We start from the raw sequence: 22,278 nt of genomic DNA on the forward strand, positions 1-22,278 counted from the left end.
AATGGAAAAGAATTTAGGATGAAGGTCTTTGTACCCTCGTGACATGATTCTGTTAAGCAGTTGAATTGTCCGGGGTATAGGCGCATACCGTAGTTAACTACGGATTGTGACCGAGACGACTAATCCTGATTGAACTGCAACTCGGGGCTGCCTGCAACCTACCAGGAGTTACCAGTTTCGATTTTAGATACTTATGGTATTGTCACTACAACACCAACTTAGCTTTTGTATTTACCGAAAACCGTTTCGTTTAAATATAATTGCTTGAGCGTATTTTTTATGCTCAATGGTTCTAGCCGAACGCATTCCTTCGTGGAATGGATTACCTGGCAACTCAGGATGACGAGCCAGCGAGAGCTACTGTGTATTGAACTGCCTGATAGCAGCTCAGTACCAGCTGGCTCTCCGAGATGCACGGTCGGTTATATGTCTCTCTCCCCTGCATTGATTGACTACCAAACCGTATCTCTGCCCAACAATCACAGACTTAGGTCTCTGATTAACGGGGATTCTCGCATACATGAATGACCATTTACTGCTATGACGCTTGTTTTCATCGCCTTCGACATTGCGAGAATTTTCAACAGAGATATCTCTTGGACTCTTTCATCTTTCTGTTTACTAATCTGTACTAGTCTCCCGCTACATCGCACTGCGATAATGCGGAATGATTTCTGCAGACATCTGAGTTTGTCTTCAAAATATCTCTTATTCGTAGGTGTGCAATTGTTCATTGTTCACCCCGAATTAACAGATGTATCGCAAGACATCGCCTACTCCCTGACCTGCCAGCTCTACTTCCAAAATGTTCAGCCCATGAGAAGCAGTTCTTCAGGCAGTACTTCCCTGTGTTTTCATTACTGAAAACACCCCGCTTTCATTGCAACTACGACTCCTCACCGGACAGCAATGAAACAGCGGTTAGCGTTTTCAGTCATTTGTAAGCACAGGTTCAGAATCTTGAGAATCCTTCTCTCGCTTCGGCTGTGAAGATGTAGGTTGCATTCAATGTCCACCTTCGTCTTCAACGGCACATGGTGTTGTTTCTCCTTAGCTGAGATTCAACTACTATGAGAATGTCTTGCCTTCAGGGACCTCGGTCTCTAGAAGGCAATTGACTTTCGCCTGTTGGGCACATGCCTTAAGAGAATCATCACCTCGCCGTCCGGCATCGGTGACAAACAAATACACTATTTGTTTGGTCTCTCAGCATAACCCTTTAAAGGGCGAAGGTCATGTGACTTACTCGGATGCTTGGATGCTTGGACAACTTGCCTCACCGAACGCAGTCAGTCGGCACCTGTCAGAGCGCTCGAGTCAGTTACGAACTACGCTGTGGACTTAGTTCTGTTTTTCCAGATCAATCATTACTTCGTCCTAATGGCTTGTCATACCCAAACCATCGACACCCACCATGGAGTGTCGGTGTCCTATCCACTACCGAGAAGAACAACTTCGCTGCATTGGGATACGAGAATGCGAGACACTTCGCTGCAGACGGATAGACCAGTATGGGTACTGGACATCACCGAAGTCGAGAAGAGGGATAGGTCATGCGACTATTCCTTTCTTTTCCCCTGAGGGAACTGCATGACTTTTCCTGCGAAGTCAAGCATCCAGGGGATGGGGATCCGTGACGCTCGAGTTCGTACCGAACTTCGTAGCGAAGACTCAGAACCCTTCGGTCCCTGACGATCGGTTCGAGTTCTTTACAATCCCCTCCCTAATGGACTTCACCGCCTTCGATGCAAAGGAGATGCTGCTTTGTCCTGTGAGGGTGCGACGGCGCTATCTGAAGAAACTCAACACCCCAGGCTGAGTGTTGACGCCTCTACTTAAGCACTGGGATGACCTAGAAGAAGTACATTCCCTCGCGTTCAGCAAGAACTTCTCCGTGGCACAGGTACTGAAGGCAGGGGTCTGGTCCAACCAGACCACATGCACCTCCTTCTACCTTCGGGATATTGCCCACAGGTCCTTGGATCTTTTTCTTTGGGACCCGTGGTGGCTGCTCAACACGTTGTGTAGCGAACCCAGACCCTCGCAGGCTGAACAGCATCGAGTCCTGGAGTGACTGTAAGAATGGATGAGTGAATGAGAGAGTGACTGGCTCCTCTTCCCATCTTTTTCTCCCCCTCTACCTGTGGGTAGAGGGATACGGTCGTCACCCTGCTGGATAAGGACGAGATGCAGGTGAGCTACTCGACAGAGCCCCATCTTATTCCTTTCACTATGGATGAGAGCGAATATCCACCACTTCCCCCAACAAGGGGGGGGAGGGGAAGCCAACAAGAGACAATCCATTAACTTTATGTTGCCTCTTGCAAACAGGAACATGTTCTTGCTTACTGGTATGAAGAGATACGCTTGCCTCTCTCTTAGTACTTGGTCCAGAGGTCTAACCATTGATCCTGCGGTGCACACCCCGATCAATCGGACAGAGGCTTGGATCCCTCCCTCGCTCTTACGACCAGGGAGGCATTCCAAGGTTGGGCGAACACCAGTCTGTTCACAAAGACTCAGATTCCTCCCACCAAGAAGTGAGTCTTCCTATTGTTAAAGGACCGAGGGTTTGTATTATGTATCGGAACAAATGACAATTTGTCGAAAATTGCATTTTTCCTAACTTTACAAACCTGAGGTCCTTTACATATAGTCCCACCTCATGCCACCCCTCACTCTGCGTTTTTTTGCATGGGCCTAAAGCAAAAGTAATTCTTCACCTCCCAGGCGCGCGCACTGTCGGACAAGCAGTTAACTACTGAATTCCCTTGTTCGAAGCTTACGACCGTTCCAGCTGCCGCTAGTTACTTCCTATTGTTAAAGGACCTCAGGTTTGTATAGTTAGGAAAAATGCAATTTTCGACAAATTGTCATTTTCAACCCTTTCGGAAGAGTTAAAGTTGACCGAATGTCGAATTTTTTATATATATTTTTTTTATATGCAAATATTTTGAAAATGAGAGAAGCTACAACCTTCAATTATTTTTTGTTGTATTCTTCATAAAATTGTGCACATTTTCATGTATAAAACTCTATGAAACGCCTAATATGAAACGGAGCAAATATTACGAGAATGCGACGTACGCATTTTGGAGATTTGCGGCGGAGAACCCGCGTGCGGAGGGAAGGAAAGTTTTTTAAAAATTCACCATAAATCTAAATATTGTGTTAGAGACTTTGAATTTGTTTCAAAATGAAGATAAATGACTGAATATTACTGGTCTGTAAGAGTTTTAGCTTACAACTGCGTTTTTCGACTATTTCGGTAGTCAAAGTTGACCAAACGTGGTTTTTTTTCTATTTATCGTGATTTATATGCAAATATTTCGAAAATGAGAAAAGCTACAACCTTCAATCATTTATTGTTGTATTCTACATAAAATTGCGCACATTTTCACATATAAAACTTTATGTAACGGCTAATTTAAAATGGTGCAAACATTACGACAATCGCACCAAAAACATTTCTGATTTTTTTCGGAAGAGTTACTGCGCGGACGTAAGGAAAATGTTTTTTTTTTCATAAATTCACCATAAATCGAAATATTGTGCTAGAGACTTCCAATTTGTTGCAAAATGAAGGTAAATGATTGAATATTACTATAATATAAGAGTTTTAGCTTACAATTGCGTTTTTTGACCATTTCGGTAGAGTCAAAGTTGACCGAAGGTTGAAATTTTGGCACTTATCGTTATTTATATGAAAATATTTCAAAACTGATTAAAGCTACAACCATTGATTGTTTTTAGTTGTATTGTGCATGAAATTGCGCACATTTCCATATATGTAAAAAACTTTATGTAACAGCTAATTTAAAATGGTGCAAAGATTACGACAATTACACGAAAAAATTTATTGTAAGAGTTACCGCGCGGACGTAAGGAAGTTTTTTTTCATAAATTCACCATAAATCAAAATATTGTGCTAGAGACGTCCAATTTGTTGCAAAATGAAGGAAAATAATTTAATATTACTAGAATATAAGTTTTAGCTTACAATTGCGTTTTTCGACCATTTCGGTAGTCAAAGTTGACCGAAGGTTGAAATTTTGGCACTTATCGTTATATGAATATATTTCAAAACTGATGAAAGCTACAATCATGAGTATTTTTTTGTTGTATTCTACATGAAATTGCACACATTTTCATATATAATACTCCATGTAATGGCTAATTTAAAATGGTGCAAAAATTATGTCAAAGTGATGAAATAATTTCTGAGATGTGTCACTGATACTTTTTAGTGCGATAAGAAAGAAATTCGCGCTTGCGCGCCTGCGTAATGATTATAAACAAAACAACGCCTTGATCCGTGAGCTCCCAGCATCCCCCAAGGCGCGTGACTCAAAAGTTTTCGCCTGGTAGGCCTATAAGTATTTTTCCGCGAATTTTAAAAAAACTTTTGTAAATCGACGTACGATACGTCCAATCAGCACCCGATAGACAATTTATCTCGACGTATGATACGTCCAATCAGCGTAAGAGGGTTAACTGCAGAATGCTTCCATGTGCATGAAGGAAAGCATATCAAGGAAAAAACTCCATCACAAATGTCTAGCCAACTTTGATTGTGGATGCTCTACTCTTTGCTGTAAAGGCTTAGCACTGCTTTGTCTTCACCCTTTATTCTTCAAGGCCTTGACTCTGGAAATATTAGTACTTCCGCCTATTTTGTTAATCAAGTAAATTTCTCCTTAAGACTTTGATGAAACCTTCAAGTTGAGACTTGTCATCAGTTTTTAGCATTTTTACTAGACCACTTAATGAGCCTTTATTAGATCCATCTCTCTTAGATCTGACACCTCTCTCTCTCTCCTCAAGTTGTGTGTGTCAGAAAGCACCATCTCTCAAGTTTTTCACTTAACCCACTTATAATTTCTTTAGTAAGTCTGCTTGTCTCCATGTTTTCTTTGGCTTGTTTAAGAATTTCAGCTCTAATTGGGTAACAGAAGTTATTTTTGTGCTTACTCTACAGCCACAAGGGGGACCTTACGTCTTTCGACATGGGTGTCTGTGAAGCCCCTGCCATTTCTGTCTATGTACGATTTGGAGCTCTGACATCCATAAGGGAAGGTACCTGCTATAAATAAAATGCATAATAACTACACTTAAATTTATTTACAATATTAGTACACAGTATGCATAATTGTAAGCACATTATAAAAAATTTGTGTAAACTGCTTTATAAAACAGCATACAGCGAATATCTCACTACCTATAATTTGAGGGAATGCACAAAGATTGGCAGTTTCCAAAATGCCTTCAAACAGAAGCATCCTGTCTTTCAACAGCTGTTCTTAAATAAATTCAAGCACTCAGCATATCAATGGGCATATTTCCAACATAAAAAGTATTGATTAGCTGATATATACTCTTCAGTCTTTCGCAGGATTTATAACGTCTACATATTGCCTAAGGAATGAAACTGATAAAACATGGGAATTTACAGCAATGCATATCATGAAGCTTGTTTATGAACACCCCTAGAAAATTTTGTATTGAATTTGATGCTAACAATTTTCAAAACATTGTACTTCAAGAAACGTTATTCCCAATAGCTATCACCGGCTGTGAATCATGTGGAGTACAAAGATACACAGTCTGCCATGGGCTCCTCACTACCAATCGAATCCCAGTCATCTGTATCCGATTCGGAAGATCCATTGTCTTCAACTCCTCCACCTGTCATGGCTACTCTAGCATAGTCATCTGTGTCAATGCTCTTGCAGAAATGAATAGCATACTTCAGCTTTTCACGTAGCACAGCCTGTAAGTAAAAAGAAAATTTTATTATTAGTAGAGGTATTCTTTAGGAAAATTCTGTTGAAATAGACCAACATTCTCAAAGTTTAAGGGTGATTACTGCTTTTATCAATTCACAAATATCTATTTAAGGGTCATTACTGCTTTTATCAACATTCTCAAAGTTTAAGGGTGATTACTGCTTTTATCAATTCACAAATATCTATTTAAGGGTCATTACTACTTTTATCAATCCACAAATATCTTAAAAGGAAAAATAGAAAATTTTAAGGGTAGTATTTTTCTAGGTACACACTAACATTTCACATATTATGGAGCATTCTTCCATGCATTCGCTGGATGAAATGTACCAACTAAAAAAACCTGACAATCAGAGATGAGGGGGAGAAAGGATGGCCATTCTCACCTAACCAACATTATCCATTGTCCTTTGAAAAATAACTCAGACCACACATGCCCCAGACATTTGTCTTGAGCACAGAAATGATGCAGGGTTGCCCTAAAAAAGGCTGGGATAGGGAGCCTTCCCCAAACCACCACTGCATAGCTAATCCACAGACAAGGCGCGCGACTAGAGAACTGGCTGCGCAAAGCCTACACTGAGTAGGTCAGCAAACACCTCTCAGGGATCCAACTGAGGGGGTTGCCAAACTATGTAACTACTAAGAGTTACAATAAGATGACTGTGCACTGGGTGAATGAGCTGAACACCCTTGACTCAATGTGAGCCTGAGTGTTCACTGAGAGACATGACAGGGCTGGACTAGTCAGGAACTGCAGATTAAGTCATACTCATCCAAGGAACTTCACCAGGAAGGAGTACTGCCAATGGAAAACCCTTTCCCAATGTAGCAGTCCTTAAAGCTGAGACCACTGTAATCATGTTGATAATGAATGCCTTACTAGCACCTGAAAAACCACAATTTTGAATTAAACTGTATTTTTCCTAACTATAAAAACCTGAGGTACTTTACATAAGGAATTACTAATCAGCGCCAGCTGGACCAGTCCTAAGATTTCTAACAAGGTAGTTCGGTAGTAACTGCTTGTCTGATGGTCGGGAGTCCAGCCCGACTGGAGGTAAACATATCACTTTGCTTTAGGCCCAGGAACAGAGTGAGGGGTGGCATGAGGTGGGACTATGTGTAATGACCTCAGGTTCTTATAGTTAGGAAAAATACATTGTTCCGATACGTATACAAACCCTCGGTCCTTTAACAATGGGAAGGTACTTAGCGGCAGCTAAACCGGTCGTAAGCTTCGAACAAGGGGGTTCGGTAGTTAACTACTCGTCCGGCAGTTGGCAGTCAGCTCGACTGCGAGGAGAGGAGCCACTTTGCTTTCGGCCGCATTGGTGAATGGACGTGTTGCTCGCCTCTCTGCCCGCTTCTTGTTGTATGCTTTGTTTGCTTCACTGCGTGAAGGCTATTTTCTATCCCTTTTACTGTGTGTATTTGTGCAAGGATATATGTAAGTACGTGTGTGTTTTTGTATACAATACAGTGAATTGTGTGATTTTTGAGATTCAAAATGGAATCCCAAGAGCCGGAGAGACCCCCTCGCTCCCCATCAGCCGCAGATTGTGCCCTGGTGTGGAGGGCCGTAAGTGTGGGGCCTTTCGATCATCTGTTGAGGTTGACCCTCATGAGTTGTGTAGAGGGCGGGAATGCTCTCCCACCAAGACATGTGATGTATGTGTTTTTTGGTCGGAGGAGCAGTGGGAGTGCTATGGGGGGAGGAAGAAGCCGCGTATGCCGTCCAAGGAGTCGTCGGAGGGTTCTCCGGCTACACCCTTGGTTACGGACATGTCTTCTTTTTTTCTCCCTCCATCTCAGCTCCCTCGTATGGCTCCTTCCCCTTCGGAGGAGGTTTCTCTCTCCTTCTCCTCTCTCGATCAGTCGAGCGTGGAGAGGGGGGTGAGATACCCTGACATCCAGTTGTACTTGGGGTCCTCCGTTCGCTCGGGGTAGGAACTGTCCCCCCAGTGCGGGGGGGGAGACCCCCCTACTAACTCACCCAACCTTTCCTTCCTCAGATCTGCTTGCCACGGGGGACGATCTCAGACGGGCCTGATACTCGCTGGGGCTTCGAGGGACACCGACGGTTCAGGGGCTGCTGAGTCACCTAGCGAGAGGGGCCATGCCGGTAACACACGCCCCAACCACCACGACGGTGTCCACGCCTGGCTACGCTGCTCCGCCGCACCTGGTGTACACCCAGCATGTAGCCACGGTGACCCCTACAGCTGCTGTGCAGGCAATGCTGCCGGAGTTTATGATGCCCCCTGTGACGCCGCCACCTGGTTTTGCCGCTCTTGCTGCAGCCCCGGACTTCCAGTGTCCCAAGAGCTCTCCCCTGGACCTGCCTCCTGTGCAGAGGATGCCGCTGGTTCCTGCCCCGCCTCCTGTTCCTGAGTATGCTGCCGCTCCAGTTCCGGTACCAGTTCCTGCCGCCGTCGTTCCTGCCCGTGGTGTTGCTGCTCCCACCCCAGGTCCTTCTGGACAGGTGCAGTCGGGCCCTGTTGCTTCGGCAACTGCCCCGGCTCCGTCCTGGATGGAAGACCTGACAGTGTTGCTGAGGAAGCTGACAAAGAGGAAGAAGAAGAGGAAGGTAACGTCGTCGTCATCATCATTGTCTTCATCGTCGTCGTCTGCCGCCGCTTCCCCTTCAACTTCTAAGGCCCCACAGCCGAAGAAGAAGGTTGCCTCCTCCCACCCCCCCCCCCCCCCCCCCCAAGAAGGCTCATCCTGAGACTTCTAAGGGTCCGTCCCACTCCGGTGGGACGGTTGGGACTTCCGCCGGTCCTCCTGTTCCTTCGGGAATGGGGCCCGTCTCTCCTTCCGCAAGGAAGAAGACGACGGGGACCGGTACCTCCTCGCCTGGCGCCAGAGGTTCTGCCTCGGTGCCAGGTACCGTCTCGGCCTCTCGTTCGCGAAAGTTACCGAGTGTACGGTCACCTATGGGTGACCGTACAGCTAAGACCCAGGCAACCGAGTCCGCTCGGCGCCATAATCCAGGCACGGAGCGGAAGACTGGCGGGGGTCGCTCACGACCACCAGACCAGCGATTGCTCTCGCAGCGATACGCTGGTACCCAGGGTTGACGCGACGGTCCCAGACCACTCTCGGGCTGAGGCGAGGAAGCGATCCCCTTGGTTGCCTGAACCAGCCTCGGCTGGTCCAAGCGGCATGACGCACCGTGAGGACAGGCCTCGCTCCCACCGCGACAGCGGACTCTGCAGGTCCCCTGACCGCCACTCCTACCGGGACCGGGCGGAGAGGGGGAATAGCAGCAGCTCTTCTGACACTCGGGACCGTCGCCGCTGTTCTTGGTCCAGCGCTTGACCAGGCCTGCAGCTCAATCGCCACCGCGGGTTGCTGATCGCCTGCAGCCCCCTCAGCACACCGGTTCCGCCCACCTCGGTGGACGCGGGGGGAGCGTCAGGTCTTCCTCTCCAATCCCTTCAACTTCCTCGGGCTTCAACGGGAAGAGCGAGGCAATCAGGAGTGATCACGAGGGGGATGTTCCTCGCGATCCCGCCACGGCGCCCTACGAACCTGGCAATGTCCTAGGACCAACCAGATCGTATGCGCAAGTGGCAGGAGGAGACCAGGAGGGGTCTTTTGTGGTTCCTCCTGTGGAAGGAGGAGGGCCTCGGGAGGCATTCTCACTGGACGGGCTTGACGGTCCGTCTCCACAGGATGCAGTCACTCCTGAGATCCAGATGTCGTTTGCGGAGGTTATTGCGCTGATTCATCAGCACAACGACCTCGGGGAAGGATCACCGCTCCCACCTTCCGAGCCCTCATCGGGTTTGGAGTCGTTCTGGGGACCTAAGAAGGAACCCAGGACGACGGTGGGTCTGCCGCGATCGGCTTTGGCTGACAGCGTGCTGAGCCAAGTGGATGCTCTCGTCTCTGGACAGGAGGGTTCGCTTCGGTCCGGTAGGTCTTCCAAGCTCCTTCCCCCACCTCTACCGTGACAGAGGCGCTTCTACGTGCCTTCAGAGGACCCTGTCGCCCGAACAGGTTAACCCGGAGCTAGCTAGGCTAACTCCGGGGGTGTCTCTGCAGCAGCTCCTGTCGAGAGGGTCTCACAGCAAGAGGCACTTGCCTTGGTACCTACCGCAATGGCAGCATTCCAAGCAGTCTCCTGGATCGACCTGTGGTCCCTCACAGTGTCGAAAGCTGCAGCCTCCTTGGGGAACCTCATTCCTGAAGGGGACCCGGCTTTTGTGAGACTGTGCCAGTCTGGAGGTAGGGCCATCTCCTACCTGGCCCACCAGACGGCTAACCTCTGGTTTGGGGCAAAACCCTTTTTGGTTCTTCGGCGTAGGCAGGATGTTCTCACCCAAGGGTGGAACCAGGGGCGGCTGGGCGTGAGGCAGCCCTGGGTCTTCGCAACGGACCAGTGCGGAGTTCCTCCTCTCTCTTCCCCAGAGAGATGGTGGACGGTGCAGTGGAACAGCGGCGCAGTGACGACAGTGACCGTCTCGTCCACCAGGCAGTCTCCAAGGTGGCTGGGCAACCTTGGACGACTGCGGCTAAACCCAAGAGTTTAGCTAGCGCTTCCTCTGCAGCCAAGACGATCGCATCGTTGAAGCCGAGAGGAAAGACTCTGCCTTCGACTTCTGCTGTAAGGAGTGACCGAAACCAGCCCTCCTCCCAGTCCTTCTCTCGAGGAGGATTTGGGAAGAAGTCAAAGAGAGGAGGGAAACGCTAGGGACGGCGTTCACCCTCACCTACTGCCGGAAGTGGGGGAGGGGGGGTGCCTGGCGAACCATTGGGCAACATGGCAGCGCTACAGAGCGGAGACCTGGATAGTGAACGTCCTTCGGGAGGGATATTTACTACCCTTTGAGTCTCAGCCACCCCTCACCTCCAACACGGTCCATCTGCAAACCTACGTTCCTGGCTCGACCAAGGACGTGACACTTGGCAGGAAGTAGAAGCCTTGCTGAGCAAACGTGCTGTGGAGATCGTATGGGATCAGTCGCCGGACTTCTACAGTCAACTTTTACTGGTGAAGAAGTCCTCGGGGGGGCTGGCGCCCGGTGATAGATCTCTCTCCGTTGAACGGATTTGGTCGCCAGACTCGGTTCACGATGGAAACAGCACGTTCAGTGCTCTATTCCATAAGGTAGAACAATTTCATGCTTTCGGTGGATCTGAAGGACGTGTATTTCCAGATACCCATCTATCAATCCTCCAGGAAGTACCTCCGCTTCATCCTCGACGGGACGGTGTACCAATTCAGGGCACTTTGTTTCGGTCTCTCAATCGCCCAACAGGTGTTCACGCGAGTGTTCATGCTGGTGTCTGCTTGGACCCACTCGGTAGGGATACGTCTTCTGAGGTATCTCGACGATTGGTTAGTCCTGGCGAGCGGGAGCTCGCAGTTGCTGCAGGGCAGAGATCGACCCCTCAAATTCTGCTGCGCTCTGGGGATCGTAGCGAATTACGAGAAGTCAGACCTCGAGCCCAAGCAGAGGATGAGGTACCTGGGCATGCTGATCGACACGGTAGCAGGGCAAGTCTTCCCCGCAGATTCGCAGATCAGCAGGTTCAGGGAGGCAGCAAGACAGTTCCTGTCTCTACAGGAGCAACCAGCTCAGCAGTGGCAGGTCGTGATCGGTCACCTGTCATCTCTCGAGATACTAGTCCCTCACGGGGGCATCTTCACCTGCGGTCTCTTCAGTGGAGACTAAAGGAGTGTTGGTCACAGGCAAGAGATCCTTCCTTCTTCCTCGTGTCCCTCACGGAGGAGGTGAGGCAGGACTTAGCCTGGTGGCTGGACGACGGGACCTCGTAAGAGGAGTACCTCTTCGCACTCACCCCCCCCCCACCCCCCCCCCCACCCCCCCCCCCCCCCCCCCCCCGAAAATGTTGATGTTATCAGAAGCATCGAACGAGTGATGGGGGGCTCACCTGGAGGAGTTGCTGACTGCAGGTGTGTGGAACCATTGCGACAAGCACCTTCACATCAATGTCCTGGAGCTCAAGGCAGTGTTCCTTGCTCTCCAAGAGTTCCGGGACCGTTTGGTGGGACACTCAGAGGTGTTGATGAGCGACAACACCACGGTAGTGGCGTACATCAACAAGCAGGGGGGCCTAGTGTCCCTCCCACTGCACCAGTTGACGTTGCAGGTGCACGAGTGGGCCATGGTATACTCAGTAAAGCTGTCGGCCCACTACATTCCAGGGAAGAGGAATGTGGTAGCCGACAAGCTCAGTCGTTGGGATCAGGTGGTAGGAACCGAATGGTCCCTTCATCCAGACGTGGCGGAAAGGCTCTTCAACCTGTGAGGGCGTCCAGGCGTGGATCTGTTCCCCACCCGGCACAACAGAAAAACTCCAGGTTTTCTACTCGGTTGAGCCGGACCCATGGGCAGCTGCAGAGGACGCTCTTCAACATCCGTGGGACAACCTCTTCGTTTACGCTTCCCCTGTTCTGTCTGATTCGCAAAGTGATCAGCAGGGTGCTGATCACCGCGAACCTTCGGATGATCATCCGGACCTGTTGGCTCTGCTTGCCGAAGTGCCGAGAGAGATTTCCCCCTGGCACAACCTCCTGTGCCAACCACACGTAGAACGGTACCACCGGTCTGTTGAGTCTCTGTGTCTTCACGGCTGGCTGTTATCGGCCATCTCTTTCGAACGAGAGGCTTTTCTCCCAGCGCAGCAACAGAGATGGCTGGATACCTCAGACAGTCCTCTGCAGCTGCCTACCAGGGGAAGTGGTGAGGCTTTTCTCGCAGCGCAGCAACAGAGATGGCTGGATACCTCAGACAGTCCTCTGCAGTTGTCTATCAGGGGAAGTGGTCCGTCTTCTGTGGTTGGTGTCGTGGACGGGGTCTCTCTCCTCTCAGAGCCACTCTTCAGCAGGTAGCGGATTTCCTCGTCTTCCTTCACCGAGAGAAGCTCCTCCGCAGTTAAAGGATACAGAGCCACCCTGGCACTAGTCCTTAAACTGCGAGGTGTGGATATCTCCTCTTCTTTCAAGATCTCCCTCCTGATGAAGAGCTTCGAGAGGTCTTGCCCACTCAGGGAACTCAGGCCCCCTTGGGAGTTTGACTCGCAGACCCTTCAAGCCACTCCGAGAGTCGTCAGACAGGGATCTGACCCTCAAGACCCTCTTCCTGCTGGCCCTGGCATCGGTGAAGAGAGCAGGGGAATTTCATGGTCTTTCCTTCGATGTCAAGCATTCCAGAGGTTAGGGATCTGTGACGCCTGATTTCGTCCCGAACTTCGTAGCGAAGACTCAGAATCCTTCGGTCCCTGATGACCAATTCGAGTCTTTCACAATCCCTTCCCTGAAGGATTTCACCGATAATGATGCGGATGAGATGCTGCTTTGTCCTGTGAGGGCGCTACGGCACTATCTGAAGAGAACTCGGAACCTCAGGCTTGAGTGTTGACGCCTCTTAGTTAGCACCTCTTAGTTAGCACCGGGGTTACCAAGAAAGAAGTTTCCAAGAACACTTTCTTTCTGGCTGCGTGAGGTGATGAGGAGGGCGTACGACACCAATGGTAGTGACGACACCCGTAACCTTCATCCGAGAGCCCACGAAGTCAGAGGTATTGGTCCAACCCTTGCGTTCCGTAAGAACTTCTCCCTGGCGCAGGTTCTGAAGGCAGGGGTTTGGGCCAACCAGACCACCTTCACTTCATTCCCCACAGGTCCTTGGACACTTTTTCCTTGGGACCCATGGTGGCTGCTCAACAAGTTGTGTAGTCTACCCAGCACCTGAGCAGACAGAACAGCATCACATCCTTGTGTGACTGCATGAATGGACGAGTGAAAGAGAGTGTGACTGGCTTCTCTTCCTCCTTCGTTCTCCTCTACCTGTGGGCAGAGGGCCGCTGTCGTCACTACGCTGAACAGGAGGCCGATGCAGGTAAGCTACACAAATGAGCTCCATCCTATCCCTTTCAGTAGGGATAGGAGTGTTTATCTGCCACTCCCCAACAAGGGGGGGGAGTGGTAGCCAACAAGAAACATTTTGGGAAGTAGGAACTAGTTCTTGCCTTTTGCTATTTATAAGAGGTACGCTTGCCTCCCTCTTATAAATTTGGTCCAGAAGTCTGACCACTGACTTTCCTGGGTCTAAAGCAAAGTGACTCCTCTCCTCGCAGTTGAGCTGACCACCAACTGCCGGACAAGTAGTTAACTACAGAACCCCCTTGTTCGGAGCTTACGACCGGTTCAGCTGCCGCTAAGTACCTTCCCATTGTTAAAGGACCTCAGGTTTGTATAGTTAGGAAAAATACAATTTCCGACAAATTGTTATATTTAATTCAAATCTGTGATTTGTTCCGACACATAATACAAACCCTCGGTCCTTTACACAAGGAAGACTCACTTATTGGTGGGTGGAATCTGAGTATTGTGAACAGACTGGTATTCGCCCAACCAGGGTTCTCTCCCTGGTCGTAAGAGCAAAGGGGGAGAACCTAGCCTCTGTCCAATTGATCGGAGTGTGCACTGCAAGATCAGTGGTCAGACCTCTGGACCAATTCATAAGAGGGAGGCAAGCGTGCCTCTTATGAATAGCAAACAAGAACTAGGTTGTACGCAAGAGCCAAATATAAAGTCTTGGGTTTGTCTCTCGCTGGTGTCTGCTTCCCCCCTTGTTAGGGAAGGGACGGATAAAAGCTTCTATCCCTAATAAAAGGGACAGAATGGAGCTCGGTCATGTAGCTTACCTGCATCATCATCCTGTCCAACGTAGTGACGACTGCTACCCTCTGCCCGCAGGGAGAGGGAAGAAAAAGAGGAAGAGAAGCCAGTCACTCTCATTCACTCTCCATTCATGCAGTCTCACAAGGATGAGATGCTACCTTGTCTGGTAAAGGAGTTGGGTAAGCTAAACAACTTGTTGAGCGGCCACCACGGGTCCCAAGGAAAAAGTGTCCAAGGACCTGTGGGCAATCCCAAAGGTAGAAGGAGGTGAAGGTGGTCTGGTTGGCCCAAACCCCTGCCTTCAGTACCTGTGGCACAGACAAGTTCTTGGGCTCTCCTGTCTTGAGTCGTACGCCTTTTGGATTATCTCACGAAGCCAGAAAGAAACAAGTGTTCTTGGACACTCCTTTCTTGGTAACCCCGGTGCTAATGAAGAGGCGTCGACACTCAGGCCTGAGGTGCCAAGTTTTCTTCAGATAGCACTGTAGCACCCTCACAGGACAAAGCAGCATCCCATCCGCATCATTGTTGGTGAAGTCTTCCAGGGAGGGGATCATGAAGGACTCAAACCTGGCGTCAGGGACCAAAGAGTTTTGAGTCTTCACTATGAAGTCCGGGACGAAATTGAGCGCAACTGATCCCCTCGAGTGCTTAACATAGAAGGAAAGACCGTGGAGTTCTCCAACTCTCTTCGCCAATGCCAGGGCCAGCAGAAAGACGGCCTTGAGGGTCAGATCCCTGTCTGACGACTCACGGAGCGGCTCGTAGGGTCTGCGAATCAAGCTCCTAGGGACGAGAGTCACATCCCATGGGTGGGCAAGACCTCTCGAAGCTCCTCATTAGGAGTGATGTTTCCATGGAGGTGGAAATGTCGACTCCTTGCAGTTTAAGGACTAGGGCCAGGGCGGCTCTGTAGCCTTTAACAGCGGAGACGGAGAGGAGATTCTCTCGTCAGATAAAAACGAGGAAATCCGCCACCTGCTGAAGAGTGGCTCTGAGCGGAGAGAGACCCTGTCCACGACACCAACCACAGAAGACGGACCACTTTCCCTGGTATAATGCTGCAGAGGACTGTCTGAGGTAACCAGCCATTGAACTGCTTGGTGGTACTGTTCCACGTGCGGTTGGCACAGTAGGTTGTGCCAAGGGGGAATCTCTCGTGGTGCCTCAGAGAGAAGAGCCAGCTGTTCCGGATACCAAATGGCCCGCCACGAGAATCATCCGAAGATTGCTGGTGATCAACACACTGCTGATCACCTTGCGAATCAGGCAGAACGGGGGAAAGGCGTACACTGCGAGGTTGTCCCATGGGCACTGGAACGCGCCCTCTGCAGCTGGCCATGGGTCCAGCACAACTGAGAAGAAAACCTGGAGTTTTCTGTTGTGCCGCGTGGCGAACAGATACACGACTGGACGCCCCCACAGGTCGAAGAGCCTTTACGCCACGTCTGGGTGTAGAGACCATTTGGTCCCAATCACCTGATTCTGGCAGCTGAGCTTGTCTGCCACTACGTTCCTCTTGCCAGGAATGTATCTGGCTGACAGCTCTACCGAGTGAGCTACGGCCCACTCGTGCACCTGCATCGTCAACTGGTGCAACGGGAGGGACACTAGGCCCCCTGTTTGTTGACGTATGCCACTACCATGGTGTTGTCGCTCATCAACACCACTGAGTGTCTCATCAGTCGTTCCTGGAACTCTTGGAGTGCAAGGAACGCAGCCTTGAGTTCCAGGAAGTTGATGTGAAGTGCCTGTCATGATGGTTACAAACTTCTGCAACCAGCAACTCTTCCAGGTGTGTGCCCCAACCCACGGTCGATGCGTCTGAGAACGGCAGCATCTCTGGAGGGGGAGTGCGCAGGGGCACTCCTATTAAGAGGTTCCTGTCGTCTAGCCACCAGGCCAGGTCCTCCCTTACTTCCTCTGTGAGGGGAACCAGAAAGAACTGTGGATCCCGTGCCTGTGACCAGCACTCCTTTAGTCTCCACTGAAGAGACCGCAGGTGAAGACGCCCGTGAGGGACTAACTTCTCCAGTGTCGACAGGTGACCGATCACGACTTGCCACTGCTGAGCTGACTGCTCCTGTCGAGACAGGAACCGTCTGGCTGCCTCCCTGAACCTGCTGATCCGCGAGTCTGCAGAGAAGATTCGTGCTGCTACCGTGTCGATCAGCATGCCCAGGTACTTTATCCTCTGCTTGGGCTCGAGATCTGACTGCTAGTGGGAGCTCGCCAGGACCAGCCAATCATCGAGATACCTCATCAGACGTATCCCAACTGATTGGGCCAAAGCCGACACCAGAGTGAACACTCATGTGAACACCTGTGGGCCGGTTGAGAGACCAAAACAAAGTGCCCTGAACTGGTACACCGTCCCGTCGAGGATAAAGTGGAGGTACTTACTGGAGGACTGACGGATGGGTATTTGTTAATACGCATCTTTCAGGTCCACCGAAACCATGAAGTCGTTCTACCTGATAGAATTGAGCACTGAGCTTGCTGTTTCCATCGTGAACCAAGTCTGGCGAATGAATCATTTCAAAGGAGAGAGATCTATCACCGGTCTCCAGCCCCCCCCAAAAGACTTCTCCATAAGGAAGAGTCAGCTGTAATAACCCAGCGACTGGTCTCGCACCACCTCCACAGCTCGTTTGCTCAGCATGCTCTTTACTTCTTGAAGTGCTACATCCCTGGCAGAACCAGGAATGTACGTCTGAAGATGGACTGGGCGCGAAGTGAGGGGTGGCCATGACTCGAAGGGTAGTAGGTATCCCTCCCGAAGAACATCCACTACCCAGGTCTCGGCTCTGTAGCGCTGCCAAGTTGCTCAATGGCTCGCCAGGCAACCCCCCACTTCCGGCAGAAGGTGAGGGGGAACACCGTCCCTACCGTTTCCCTCTCTTCGGCTTCCGCTTGGCAGGTCTCCCACAGGAGTAGCAGGCTTGGGAGGAGGGCTGACGCTTACTCCTCGAAGCAGAAGACTAAGGCTGGGTCTTTCCTCGCGACCTCGACGGTGCTAGTGTCTTGGAAGCAGAGGAAGAGCTAGCCAAGCTCCGAGGCTTGGCCGCAGTTGCTCGAGGCTGCCCAGAAGCCTTCGAGACTGCCTGGTGTACTAGGCGGTCACTGTCATCATTGCGACGCTTTTCCACCACAGCGTCCATCTCTCTGAGGAAGAGAGAGGAGGAACCCAGCAACGGTTCATTCCATAGACCCAGTCACACCTCCACCGGCTGCTCTGGTCACCCGAGCCAGGACAGAGTCCCGACGTCTCAGGACCAGGTTGGCCCACAGGTTGGCCGTCTGGTCGACGTGGCCAAGGTGGACCGGGGTAAACCCACCGTCACTCTGGGTTCCTTTTTGGGTCCCTAGAACGACTCCAACCTCGATGGAGGTTCGGAGGGAGACACTACCGATCCTTCCCTGAGGTCGTTGTGCTGACGAATCAGCGCGATGACCTCTGCAAAGGACCTCAGTATCTCGGGGGTGATCGTGTCCCAAGGCGATGGACCGTCAGATCCATCCAGGCTGATCACCTCTTGAGACACTCTTCCTTCAGGAGGAAGAACCTCGCCAGACCCCTTGTGCACTCAAAGTCAGGGGACAGGGCGAGGACAGCAAAACCAGGCGGCGCACCAGGTGCGGCAGCGCAGCATACCCTGGTGTTGATAGGGTGGTGGTGGTCATCGTCACCGCCCCATGGGTCACTGGTGCCACAGCCATATGTTGCAACAGCCCCTGGATACTGGGAGTACCCGGATGACTCAAGAAACGCCAAACCTGCTGGAGGTCTCCATCTGCGGCGGCAGACGCACCTGGGGAAGCAACAGTCGGGTTAATGGGGGGGGGGGGGGGTTCCTGTTCGCTCAGGGGGAGAAAGATCCCACGCTGAACGGATCGAAGACCCCAAGTACAGTTCCAGGTTGGTGTGTCGCGCTCCTTCCTCTGCGCTCAACAGATCGAACGAATATGCAGAACAGGACACGTCCCCCGAAGGGGAGAGAGCCATACGCGGGAGCTGGCTAGGGGAGGAAGGAAGACGACGTGTCAGTCACCAGAGGTGTTGAGGGAGAGCTTTCCGACGACACCTTGGCGACTTTACATGGCTTCCTCCTCTTCTCATACAGCTCCTACTGCTCCTCTGACCAGGAAACACAAAAATCACATGGCAAGGCCCGAGAGCACTCACGCCTGCGGCACAGTGTGCACAATAAATGAGGATCCACAGAGTCAGTGGATCTAAAGGTCCCCACACTTATGGCCCTCCACACCAGGGCAGATTTTTTCTCCTCCTGGTCGTAAGAGCAAGGAGGAGTGCCCTGCCTCTTGACAACTTGATCAGAGTATAGGAGCTGCATGATCAAGAGACAGACTTCTGGGACTTTTTGAAGTGAGTGAGGAATCGTAACTCATCCGAAAATGGGCAGTGAAGAATATTTAGAGTCGGAGACATTACCCCTTAAACGCTGAAGCGGTATTTTAAAAATCGTCTCCCGTATGCGGCGGCGTTCGTGAGTGAGCGCCGAAGCGGAAAAAATGTTTCTTTCAAAAAATCACAGCACGCTTAGTTTTCAAGATTAAGAGTTCATTTTTGGCTCCTTTTTTTGTCATTGCCTGAAGTTTAGTATGCAACCATCAGAAATGAAAAAAAAAAATAATTATTATATATAAATATTAGGATATATGACAGCACAAAAAAAAATTTCATATATAATTGTATACAAATCGCGATGTGAGCAAAACGGTTAAAGCTAACAAGTTAATTTTTTTTCATTGTATTGTACACTAAATTGCGATCATTTTGGTATATAACACATTGTAAAACGATCAAGGCAACACAGAGAAAATATTATCACAAAATGATGCATGAATTCGTAACGTGCAGACGTAAAAAAAAAAGCAGTTTTCAAAAATTCACCATAAATAAAAATATTGTGCTAGAGACTTCCTGTTTGTTGCAAAATGGAGGTAATTAATTGAATATTATTAGACTGTAAGTGTTGTAGCTTACAATTACAGTTTTCGAGCATTTCGGTAGGGTTAAAGTTGACCGAAGGACGAATTTTTTCTATTTATCGTTATTTATATGAAAATATTTCAAAACTGATAAAAGCTACAACCATAGGTTTTTTTTGTTGTATTCTACATGAAATTGCACACATTTTCATATATAAAACTTTATGTAATGGCTAATTTAAAACGGTGCAAACATTACGACAATCGGACGGAAAAAATTATGATTTTTTCGGAAGACTTACCGCGCGGTCGTAAGGAAAAAGTTTATTTCATAAATTCACCATAAATCGAAATATTGTGTTAGAGACTTCCAAATTGCTGAAAAATAAAGGTAAATGATTGAATATTACTAGAATGTAATAGTTTTAGCTTACAATTGCGTTTTTTGACCATTTCGGTCGAGTCAAAGTTGACCGAAGGTTGAAATTTTGGCACTTATCGTTATTTATATGAAAATATTTCAAAACTGATAAAAGCTAAATATTTCAAAACTGATAAAAGCTACAACCATGGGTTGTTTTTTGTTGTATTCTAGATGAAATTGCGCACATTTTCATATATAAAACTTTATGTAACGGCTAATTTAAAATGGTGCAAACATTACGACAATCAGACGAAAAAATTTCTGATTTTTTTTTCGGAAGAGTTACCGCGCGGACGTAAGGAAATTTTTTTTTTTTTCATAAATTCACCATAAATCGAAATATTGTGCTAGAGACTTCCAATTTGTTGTAAAATAAAGGTAAATGATTGAACATTACTAGAATATAAGAGTTTTAGCTTTCAATTGCGTTTTTTTGACCATTTCGGTCGAGTCAAAGTTGACCGAAGGTTGATATTTTGGCACTTATCGTAATTTATATGAAAAATATTTCAAAACTGATAAAAGCTACAACCATGGGTTGTTTTAAGTTGTATTCTACATGAAATTGCACACATTTCCATATATAAAACTTTATGTAATGGCTATTATGTAATGGCTAATTTAAAATGGTGCAAACATAACGACAATCAGGCGAAAAAATTTATTTTTTCAGAAGAGTTACCGCGCGGACGTAAGGAAAAAGTTTTTTTCATAAATTCACCATAAATCTAAATATTGTGCTAAAAACTTCCAATTTGTTGCAAAATGAAGGTAAATGATTGAATATTACTAGAATATAAGTTTTAGCTTACAATTGCGTTTTTCGACCATTTCGGTAGAGTCAAAGTTAACCGAAGGTTGAAATTTTGGCATTTATCGTTATTTATATGAAAATATTTTAAAACTGATAAAAGCTACAACCATGAGTTGTTTTTAGTTGTATTTCACATAAAATTCTGCACATTTTCATATATAATACTCCATGTAACGGCTAATTTAAAATGGTGCAAAAATTATGTCAAAGTGACGAAATAATTTCTGAGATGTGCCGCTGATACTTTTTAGTGCGATAAGAAAGAAATTTGCGCTTGCGCGCCTGGGTAACGAATGTAAACAAAACAACGCCTTGATCCATGAGCTCCCAGCATCCCCCAAGGCACGTGATTAAAAAGTTTTCGCCTAGTAGGCCTATAATTATTTCTACGCTGATAACAGGATACCGAAGACAACTAGTTCAAGCCGAACTGGATGTTCCCAAAACAGTAGCACTGGAGAGGCATTCAAACTCTTGGTGCTATCCATCCTGAACGGATTGACTTATGTTCGGTAAAATCCTAGGATTGAACCAAAAACAGTCTCTCTGGTTTGAATTCCGAGGAGTAAACTCAACAGAATTCCTCTTATTTCCTTGTTTCATTCTGGTATAACCAAGAAGTAAAGGGGCAAAAAAAAAAGAGAGGAGAATTGACTGTTATTGCCCGTTCTTCTCTATCCCGGGGTTGACCACCTACTAAGGCGACGGAACGTCAGGTCCATCCAGGGTGAGCCCCTCCCGAGATATTCTTCCTTCAGCAGCAGTACTTCGTTCGAATGCCAGAAATTCCAGGAATTTGAGCATTCGGCGAGATTTTCAATTATCGTAGTAACAATTATCAGGAATTCTCGTCCTGCCCAAGTGTTTGCAGATCGTAGAAGACAAAAACACTCGGAGTGCTATAAACTCTGAAGAATTTTAAGCGCTCAGTGAAACCCCCCCCCCAAATTTCGTCTGACGATCATTGGGTGGTGGTCCTCCCGATTCCCGTAGAAATCGAGGAGGAATGGGCAAGATCCTTCCTCAACCACGGGGACTTGCGTCTGGTAGGACCCGAAGGTCCCCCCAGGAATGCAGTCCCCGGCGCGGAATCCTACAGAGAACGCTCTGCAGGATCCCCCCCCTTTTCCATCGCAGCCATAGGAAGAAAGGGAATGGGGAAGGAAGATTGGATGCTCTCACTCGCCTTGCCAGCTGAGCTAGCAGTTGGAGAAGCAAGTTATGGGCAGCCGGTGATGGCCGCTCCGAGTCTAAGAAAACGTTACCATCTGGAGAAAACGTTTTCCCAAGGAGGGTTACAAAACTCGTACTGTAGGCAAAATGTCTGCCGCCACCGTGACCATCGTCTGGGTGGGGCCAAGCGTGCACTTGACAGGAGAGAGCCGACGCGTCCCAGTCCTCGTCGAGGCTGAAAACTCTCAAGCGGGACCGTCATGCGAACAGTGGTGATGGTCACTCTGTGAGTCTATTAAAGCGTCATTATCCTCACCAGCCCCCACGATCTCCTCCAACCACTTGAGCATAAGATCTGTTTGGTCCCAAGACTGAACCAGGCTCGTAGCTGGACCATAAGAAGTGCATCATCACAGTCACTCCTGTTCGCCTCGTTCTTCCCGGTGTAGCCCGAGGCTGGGAGGAC

At 48.7% G+C, this 22,278-nt stretch overlaps 1 protein-coding gene across 1 annotated transcript in view; it reads right to left on the reverse strand.

Annotated features, from left to right (window-relative positions):
- Positions 1–5,102: 5,102 nt before the first annotated feature.
- Positions 5,103–22,278, reverse strand: part of LOC135202828 (E3 ubiquitin-protein ligase HERC2-like) — a 194,108-nt gene continuing 176,932 nt past the window's right edge. Inside the window, 1 exon segment of the mRNA XM_064232287.1 lies at positions 5,103–5,770. Within this exon segment, the coding sequence (XP_064088357.1) occupies positions 5,579–5,770 (192 nt within the window). The 3' untranslated portion in view covers positions 5,103–5,578.

This window comes from Macrobrachium nipponense, chromosome 33 (assembly GCF_015104395.2).
Source record: "Macrobrachium nipponense isolate FS-2020 chromosome 33, ASM1510439v2, whole genome shotgun sequence".
In the NCBI taxonomy this organism is placed as follows: Eukaryota; Metazoa; Arthropoda; class Malacostraca; order Decapoda; family Palaemonidae; genus Macrobrachium; species Macrobrachium nipponense.